The sequence below is a fragment of the Bactrocera oleae genome, chromosome 4 (assembly GCF_042242935.1).
Source record: "Bactrocera oleae isolate idBacOlea1 chromosome 4, idBacOlea1, whole genome shotgun sequence".
Classification (NCBI taxonomy): Eukaryota; Metazoa; Arthropoda; class Insecta; order Diptera; family Tephritidae; genus Bactrocera; species Bactrocera oleae.
Genome location: NC_091538.1, coordinates 40,523,564 through 40,533,826, shown reverse-complemented (window position 1 = coordinate 40,533,826; position 10,263 = coordinate 40,523,564). Strand labels below are relative to the sequence as shown.

The 10,263-nt window shown below is 35.5% G+C and overlaps 1 protein-coding gene across 3 annotated transcripts; it reads left to right on the top strand.

Moving 5' to 3' along the window:
- The first annotated feature begins 695 nt into the window (after positions 1–695).
- On the top strand, positions 696–5,295 carry LOC106623279 (galactose mutarotase). Of its 3 annotated transcripts, none has more exons than XM_036372779.2 (7): positions 696–1,207; positions 1,270–1,363; positions 1,427–1,800; positions 1,893–2,131; positions 4,522–4,615; positions 4,741–4,860; positions 4,933–5,295. In XM_036372779.2, exons 1-7 carry the CDS (start codon positions 1,097–1,099, stop codon positions 5,035–5,037), a joined length of 1,137 nt encoding a protein of 378 aa, XP_036228672.1. In that variant the 5' UTR covers positions 696–1,096; the 3' UTR covers positions 5,038–5,295. The 3 variants fall into 3 exon arrangements, with proteins under 3 accessions (XP_036228672.1, XP_014098203.1, XP_014098204.1); XM_014242728.3 differs by having other exon boundaries at positions 697–1,207; positions 4,738–4,860; XM_014242729.3 differs by having other exon boundaries at positions 699–1,207; positions 4,756–4,860.
- Positions 5,296–10,263: the final 4,968 nt, after the last annotated feature.

Here is a 10,263-nt window from a genome sequence, read left to right as displayed (position 1 = left end):
TGTCTACCAAGTTTCATAAAGATATCTCAATTTTTACTCAAGTTACAGCTTACACAGACGAACGGACGGCCGGACAGATAGTCACCCGGATTTCAACTCGTCTCATCATTCTGATCATATATATATTTATAACCCTATATCTAACTCGCAAAGTTTTAGGTGATACAAACAACCGTTAGGTGAATAACAGGTTGCGAGAGTATAAATATTGAACTTACTTTTTGGAGCCTTAGTTGTACGTTATATCTATATCAAATATATTTAGTCATTAAAAATTGCTTTATGTAAAATGTATACAAATTTGATATTTTTCGGACTAGGCCATTTTTAGTCAATTGTAAACTAGTATTTTTGTTGACTTTTATCTTAAGGGACTTTGAAACAAAAAGATAATTCTATACCTTACTATTGTATATACTACGTACTACTGTGAAGGCATAACTAATTGCATATATTTTTAATTATACTAAATAAATCAGTTTTGTTTGAAATATAGTATTTTGAGTAGATTTAACGTCGAAAAGTCTTCCCGCAAAAACAGTTGGCATGACCGTAATGTGCACATGAGCAACTCGTATGCTTATTGAGAGAGCAAAGCGTTGCATAATAAACACTGGCTGGTGCTTATTTGTAGCTCTCTTACTTAAAGCAGCCACAAGTTGCAATTGAGCAGCGCCGCGTCCGCAAGCAAAAGGTAGATTGCGCGCTCGATTGACGTTATCACATCTTCCATATCAGCGACATTGAATGTGAATTGAAAGACGCGCAGCGCTTGATTACACAAAAGTCTGTAGCTCGACTACAAATACTTTTTACACTTTGGGTTGAGAAATAAAAATTTTCAAAGTTTAGAGAAATGAAAGCAGTCAAACGGGAAGTACATACGAAAATTGTCTAAAATTTGTAGACGTTCAATTTGAAACGACTATAGGAATATTTTCGCCTAATCGGCGATTTTAGACGTCAAACAGTAAACTTCCATACAGATATACATATGTACATTCATATGTGTGGAAACAAAGAGTTAAATAGAAAATAATCCAAATTAAGTGTAGCCGTGTGAAAGACCAAAATTAAAAACTAACTTAGTGACAAAATGGTTTGCGTGACAGAGGATGCTTTCGGCACCACAATCAACCCGCTAACGAAGAAGGAAGTGGCAATCAGGCGCTTTACCATCACCAATGACCGTAGGATGTCGATGCAGGTGAGTGGCACAATAGCAAGCATCTAAAAATTTGTGCAAATTGGCAATGCGAACGCTTTTAGTTGATAACCTTCGGCGCAACAATAACTTCCCTTAAAGTGCCGGACTCGCATGGCATGGTGGACGACATCACGCTCGGCTTCGATAATATCGAAGGTGAGTTTCAGTTCTTGTTACCGTTAAGAGGTTGATTCTTTGCATTTTCATCTTTTTACACAGGTTACTTGACCGAGAATAATCCCTACATTGGGTGTTCAGTGGGTCGCGTTTGCAGCCGCGTTGGCAATGGCAACTTTATACTCGATGGGAAAAAGTACGAGGTTACCAAAAATTTCTTGGGAAAACACATGTTGCACGGCGGTACTCATGGCTTTAGCAAGGTCATTTGGGAAGTGGATCAAGTGAGACCGGATGGTGTTGTTTTCAAGTTTACTTCGCCCGATGGTCACGAGGGCTTTCCCGGTGAAGTGGTTGCCACGGCTACTTACACCATTACGGATGATAATTGTATGCGCTTTTGCTTTGAAGCAACCACTAACAAGCCAACACCGGTTAATATGACCAATCACGCATACTTCAATTTGGCGGGACATGTGAGTGAAATATCCATAGAATTATAAAACCTTCAACTATAATATTATATATACATACATATGTACATACACATGTAAATATGTATTTTTAGAACGCAGGCAAGCAGGGTATGGTGGAACATATCGTTAAGATAAAGGCCGATTGTATAACCGATATGGACGAAGAAACGGTGCCGAATGGTCAGTTTATTTGTCTGGAGAACCATCCTTTGGATTTACGTAAGCTGACAAATGTCGGTGAAGGTTTGAGAAAAATATCTAAGATTGCCAAGGGTTACGACCACAATTACGTACTGAAGTACACACCGGGCTGTATCGAGAAGCAAGCGAAGTAAGTATTTAAACAATTCGGTTATGTTTATTATTGAATTAAATTAAGAGTGCATTCATATCATAAGCACTTGAGTGGTTGAGGGAAATCACTGATCATATTGAGCTTGTAATTCCGTGAGTTTGGGGTAAGGTTAATTCGTGCATGCTTTTGTGACGACACTGAAGTTTTTATGAAAAAATGTATAAAAAGATGGCAACAGTAGCAATTACGTAACAGTAACGCATCTCGGGAAAAATGGGATCGTTCGTACCCAAATCAATGTTCATTCGTTAGATAATAGTTTTTCCCAGGTAACGCTGAGGGGTTTTTCGATATTTTAATTATTATTAACACTTTGAAGGTAAAAACTCGATTTTTAGAGAAAATATCGGTGTATTTGTTATTGCTGAAAAAAATTCTTAAGAAATTTAAACTCTCTGACGTTACCTCGTACATTATGTACAGAAAAAGTGTTAGAAATTTCAAAGAATCTGTGCAGTAGTTTTAGAATTAAAACCGTGAGTTGTGGGGAAAACGCTTTGAAACGTTTGTAAGAACAAAAAAACAAAAAAACCTTAACTTCAGCTGCATAGAAGCTAAAATACCCTTCACAAGTGGATTTTTTATGGCATAAAAAAGTATAAAGAGATCTTTATTTTGATTTAGGTCAATTAGTTTGAAAGGCAGCTATAAGCTATAGTGGTCCGATCTGAACAACATATTCGGATATTGTAGCGATGTCTTTGTTAATAATCTAAACCAAATTTCATGAATATACCTTGACAAATAAAAGAGTTAGGTATGCGTGTGCAAAAATCCAAAATCCGATATCTCAAAAACAGAGGGACTAGTTCGCGTATATACAGACGTGAAGACAGACCGACATGACAAAATTAACTCAGTTCGTCAAAAAATTTCTTTGTTTAGAATCTACAGATACACCCTAATGTATATACTATATAGGGTTTCTAACATTTCCTTCTAGGTGTCAAAGTTAAAGTGCATATAATTTAATTAATTTACAATAAACTTTTTAAATTTTTGCTCTTTCAGGTAAGAGTTATGACTTTTGAGATAAAGTCTTCAAAAAGCTACGTACATATGTTTATTTGGTAAATGGTCTTTAATTTATAAAGCACTTAATAGCAGTTATCTCATATTAGTATCGAGGTATGGTTCTAACGCTAATCCTAGAGGATAAGGCGAATATCCGTTTATAATCAAACGTTGTTTAGAAGCGATTATTTATTGTGAAAAACATAATTTAAACTAACTAAATTAAGGAAAAGCTAAGTTCGGGTGTAACCGAACAGTTTATACTCTTGCAACTTACAAGGATGAAAACTCGTGTAATACCTTCAGTTGTTGGCAAAACTTTATATTGAATAAGTAATGAAGAGCTAAGTTAGGGTGTGACTGAACATTTTATAGTCTTGCAACTTGCAAGGAACAAAGGCGGAAGAAAACTTTCAGCCTTATATCAAACTAAGGAAAGTATCGCCGTGATTTCATTCATTTCAGGAAAAATTCATCTAGAGTTCTTACATATTGACCGATAGATGTGGTATAAAGTGAAGCGGAGGTTCGAAAATATTTATGTTAGGTACTACATATATGGAGGATAAGGGAAGTGTTGATCTGCTTTTACCAATTTTTGACACATTTTTAATGCGATTTCAACAACTTTTGGAAGTAAGACGAAATACGAGGTGTGTTCAAAGGAAAAGGTGAATTTTAATTTTTCGCGGGCTGTGTACATTCGATTATCGATATTTAGTTTTGTTATAAACGGACACATATGTTTATCATATGTTTGTATTACAAGCCAATTTTGATTAGTAGTTTGTTTTTCAACAGAAAAGGTAAGTCACATTTTTGTGAGCTCTTCGCTTTTTGAAAAATACACTGGTATGAGTAAAACACGCTCTTTCATTTTCATGCAGATTCCTTGAAGTTTTAAATATTTGGTTGACTTAGTCCCGCATATATTAGGGATATTATTTGAGGTACCTTAATTAAACTAAGAGATCGTCTTTATCTGTGGTAATGGCAATACCAAATATAAGATTTTCAAGCTTCTCATTGGCTTCATACCGTATGCATACATATATCGGTCAATATGTAAGACATCTGAACAAAATTAACTGAACGGATAATATTGGACATATAGTTTCATGCTAAAAATATGTGATATTGGTTTACCAACTACCAAAACCGAATTTCGTCATTCTAACAACCCTATGCTGAAAATATCGGTCAGAGTATAAGTTATATATTTATAGAATTACTTAATTTAAGGAATTTCCTCGGATTTGATCCTTGCCAGTTGCAAGAGTATGAAATGTTCGGATAGACCCGAACTTAGCCCTTCTTTACTTGTTTAAATTGAATATATACCATTTTTTCAGAATATTCCATCCCCCCAGTGGTCGCTGCATGGAAATTTTAAGCAATCAGCCCTGTATGCACTTCTATACCGCGCACAACATGCCCGACTTGGAGGTTAGTATTTTAATGATTCTAACCACATTAGCCATTCCCTTCATCATTCCCACTAAATTGCTAACCTACCCCTCATACCACATCCTACACATTGATATACATTGTAATGACAAATACTAAAGAAGAAAAGGGGTAAAAAGAAAGGTAACACGCAACCCATGATCATCGGGAAGGGGCGCAGTATGTACGAGAAGCACGGGTCGTTCTGTATGGAAACGCACTGGTTCCCGGACGCTGTGAATCACGTAAGCATTTATATATATATATAATTATGTGCTAATCGTTATGAGAAAAATACCTTTTATGAAAATTTTCAGGACAATTTCCCCTCCGTTATACTGAGCCCCGGCGAGACTTACCAACACGTTTGTATATTTAGACTTGGCGTTTATGACCCGAATTGCGAACGGCATGGCAACTAGTTAAGCGACTAAGTGACAGATAAGGGACGGAGAGCAGTGCTGCTCATCAGGCCTCACCCTAACACGGCTACAGGACAGTACTCGCACACTTCCACATACAACATATACATAAGTATATGTGTACAAAACTAGTAGTATTTTCATATAGTACAGATATGTATATTCAAATTATTGCTGAAGTATATGAAAACTATTCGTCCAAAATTCATTTGTAAATTAAAGAAGTAATAAATAACAAATTATTCATCTAGAAGTAAACTTTTTTTACCGTGAACAGCGCATATTAAATTTGCCACAACGTTTGTAACAGCCAAGAAGAAACGTCCAAGACCCTAAAAAGTATATACATACATATGTATATAAATGATCAGCGTGACGAGCTGAGTCTATTTGCCATGTCCGTCTGTCTATCTATATGTATATACGCGACTTAGACCCTAAGCTTTTAACCATATTGCTTCGAAATTTTGCACCCGTTCTATACTTCTTTTTGTTAAAGTTAACATTTCGGTGAAATAGGAGATAGTATCTATTTAAAATAGTAAACCTATGATCAATAACATAAGTTAATAAGATACCAAATAATAATCAAATAATAAAAAATTCTTTCGCAACATTTTTATATTTTCGCAACATGTTGCAACAGAGTATAGTTTTGTTCACCAAAGGGTTGTTTGCATCACCTAAAGCTAATCGAGATAGATATAGATTTCTATATACATATATTTCTTCTAATATTTGGTGATAATCAGTGGTTAGGTATATTTTTTCAGCCATCATGTTGAACTTATTTTAAAATATACCAGACAACAATGCTAAAAAAGTTTCTTAGAGTGCTGGACTTTGTATAGAGCAAAAAAATCTTTCTAGAAAAAATTGCATGAAATAAATATTAGTAATGTAGTATCAAAAAGGCTAAAGACCCTTTTTATGTGGTTATAGATAAACTGCGACCCCATCGGTTTACATGCTACTGTCTATTATTTCAGTTTTGCGACACATTTTAATACGAAAGTCATGAGGTGAACTCTAAACTCAAGAAAATTACATTTTTACCTAGCGCCGTTGGCAGCTTATGAAAGGTATAGATATTACGACATAAAGAAGAAAATCTACATACCTGCTCTACATATGTGTATACCATACTTAATTATATGTAAGTTATTGTTAATTTAGCCTTCATGGGTAGACCCTTCAAAATAGGTACCATAGATCCCCCTGTTTTAGAAAGCGTTTAACAAAAGCAATTTACGAGAACTTAATTTCAATACAATGAAATAAACTACTAATTTCTAAAATATAAATATAACTATAAATTATGTAATATTATTATGTTAGTGAATAGCTAAGTAATATATAGGTATACAAAAGTACGTAAGCTGTACCAACATGTTGCAAGAGTATAATAAATATCAGTACACTGTACTGTTTGTAGTTTCAGTTTCACTAGATGTCTTTACCAGCAAAGTGCTTTATTCAAACTAATTTTAGTGTATTAGTTCTATAGTGTTTAAAGTATTATTATATACAGTGACGAGCAAAACCGTATTATATATAGTGGCGAGCAAACACATATACATATCTGGAAAAAGGAGTCATAGCAAGGACTTACAAGGAATTACAGTGAAATAGAGCAGCACCTAGGATCCAACTTTTAACACCCGGACGGACTGAATTATATAAGTATTTTATAAATGAATCCATGTATTATTAATTAATTATGCCTAGATTAAGTAGAAAATCTATATTACTAAGTCGTCTTCAGAATAGAAGACGTATGAGAGTTCTTCGTGCAAACTCTTTATATAGAGATAGTGAGCAATTACAAAATACTGTAAGTCACGCTAATCGTAGATTAGATTCCGATGTACGTTTGTTCGAACAAATTATCAATACAAATCAACATAGGACCAGGCGGGAAAATCTCGAGGTACGGTCTTTTGAACAAAATTTAAATACTGTACAACATAGAACAAGGCGGCAAGATCCGCAAATTCGCTCTGAAGAGCAAATAAGAGATACTCGAGGTCATAGGTCTCGGCGTGAAGACCCCGAGGTTCGATCTGTTGAGCAAGTTGCAAATACTGTTCAACATAGAACAAGGCGGCAAGATCCGCAAATTCGCTCTGAAGAGCAAATAAGAAATACTCAAGGTCATAGGTCTCGGCGTGAAGACCCCGAGGTTCGATCTGTTGAGCAAGTTGCAAATACTGTTCAACATAGAACAAGGCGGCAAGATCCTCAAATTCGATCTGAAGAGTAAATAAGAAATACTCGAGGTCATAGATCTCGTCGAGAAAATCCTGAGGTACGTTATGATGAACAAAGTAGGAACACTAGGGATCATAGAGAACTTCGCGCAAGAAATCCTGAGTATAGGAATTTAGAGCGCATTCGTGATCAAATGCAAAGGGAACATGCAAGAAGACATCCTGAAGTAAAGTGAGAGGAGCGTGATAGAGAAACACAACGTCGACAGCTTAGTAGAAGGGGTATGAGGGAAGAAATTTTGAATCAGAGATGTTTTAGACAAAGTCAAGTTCGCCTTCGTAGAAATAACCCGCTCAATAGGCAAATTGAAAACCAAAGGCAGTCCAACGAATCCGATCAACGAGAGAAAATAATATTATTGAAACTGATAATAGTGCCAATTTAACAGATTTCAAAAACATTTATTTCCAAAATATAAATAAGGGCCCTACTGAAATGTGTATTTGCTGTGGCGGATTATGGTTTTCACACCAAGTTCGCAAATTAAATTTCGAAACTATTGCGCAAGGTCACCCAAATGCTGCATCCGTCTTCTATTCAATGCAAAAATTTCCTTCGGAAGATGGAAATTACAATTTTTGTGCTACTTGCAAAAATGCAATTGTCAAAAAGAACGTTCCAAAAATATGTTTAACTAACGGTCTAGACTTTCCTGAAATACCGGATTGTTTGAAAGATTTAACCCCAATTGAAGAACGTCTCATAATGTCTAGATTGCCTTTTATGACAATCCGTCCGTTAGGATATCAAGGTCAGAGTTTGCTCAAAGGTGCTGTTGTTAATATCCCAATTTCTGCTAATATTGTGGCATCGCTACCAAGGTCCTTTGATGAGGCTCATGTGATACAAATTCACTTAAGAAGGCGTTTGGAAAACAATCATGATTACATGATCGATACCATACGCCCCGCAAAGATTATGGAAGCTTTGCAATTCTTAGTGAATACTCTTCTGTATCGTGAGCACAATATACATATTAATGAGAACTGGATTTCAGAATTTAATAACCAAGAAGAAGTTCTGTTTGTTGCATCTGCAGAGGATTTCCGATTGGTTTAATCTTTTAATGCGGCACAAACTTTTCATGATAATCCCTCAGGTAATAATATCCCCACGGATCTTTTACCTTCAGAGCTAAATCCAGGCGGTCAAGAAACTCTTTTGAACAATATTCCTGTAGAAAACTTAGACTATAACCATTTAGTTATAGCGCCAGGTGAAGGACAAAGACCAATTGACATAATTCAAGATAATAATTCAGAAGAGTTGTCATTTGGAACAATATACGTTGGGCAGAAGCGTACATGCTCTGAAACGTATAGCAAGATAATACGTTCTGAAATTCGCCGTTTTGACAGAAGAGCGTGTGTACCATTCCAAAGTTGTTCTATGATTACAAAAAATTAGAACTGCTACAAATTAAGAATAGTACATCCATTTGCCTTAGAAAGTTTTCAGGTCGCAACCGAGTTACGGCCCAAAATCTATTAAACGAAAACTTTGTTCAAAACTTGATTCAACACGATGATGCTTACAAGGTTTTGAAAGGCGTTAGATCCTCACCTGCGCACTGGGAAGCTGAGAAGAAAAAGGCAATCGCTATGATTCGCCAATTTGGGTTTCCAACCTTCTTTATCACTTTATCGGCTGCAGAATCTCAGTGGGTCGAGCTTTAGTTCATCCTCTCTAAAACTGTTGATTCTAAAGATATTTCAGAAGAGGAAGCCACTAGTTTAACAACCCAAGATAGATATCGCTTAATTCGGTCAGACGCGGTTACTTGTGCTAGATATTTTGACTACCGCTATCGACAAATTCTTAAGCTTTTTAAAGATAACGCCGGCATTATTGGAGAGCATTTTGTCACAAATTTCTACTGGAGAGTGGAGTTTCAACAGAGAGGTTCCCCGCATGTACACGGCATGTATTGGTTTAATAATGCTCCCAGGATCAACCTTCAAGACCCTCAGATATTCACTGATGTCATTAGTTTTATTGACAATTATATTTCTATAGATGGTTCGGTCAGCCACTTAGAAAATTATTTGGATTATCAAAAGCATAACCACAGTCGGTCTTGTACTAGGGAAATAAGAGGACAACAGTTTTGTCGTTTTGGTATACCATATCCACCAATGTTTTCAACGCAAATACTGTTACCTCTTACAGAAACAAGTCAAAATTCAGAAAGACACAAGGAAAACTTTTTCAAAATTCAAAACGTTTTAAATTCAAATATGACTACAGAAGACATTTCTAATTTAAACGATTTTGAACATTTCTTGTCTGATAGTAGAATAAATATGTTTTTTGATGACTATTTGTTAGCCCTTAGATCAAGTTTAACAAAACCCAAAATTTTTCAAAAAAGAAAATTACAGGATCGTTTTATAAACGCTTATAATCCTCTGATTTTGGAACTCCATAGAGCAAATATGGATATCCAATATATACTGGATGCATATGCTTGCTGCTCATATAGGTATAATTAATTATATAAACAAGTCTAACAGGGGAATTTCTAGGCTCTTAAATGAAGCTATTACAGAGGTAAATGCTGGAAATTATACTATTAAGCAAAAACTTAAACATATAGGTCACAAATTTATATCAGGCACAGAAATATCTGCACAAGAAGCAGTATATTGCTGGATTGGGCTCCATCTTTCGGAAGCAAGTAATGCAGAAATATTTATAAATACCTCTCGACCTGAGAAACGTGTTCGAATGGTAAAACCTAGAGCGGATCTTCAGAACCTTTCTTCAGGTTCAACTGAAATTTCCGTTGCCGGTATTTTAGACCGCTATGTTCAAAGATCCGATCAGTTAGAAACTCTTTGTTTATCTGATTTTGCTTCCAGGTATAAATATTTTAAATCTAGTAGAAGAGCACAAGACAGTGACCATGAAAAAGAAGAGAGAGAAGACGATAATTTACCAGAAAGCGGGGTTGTC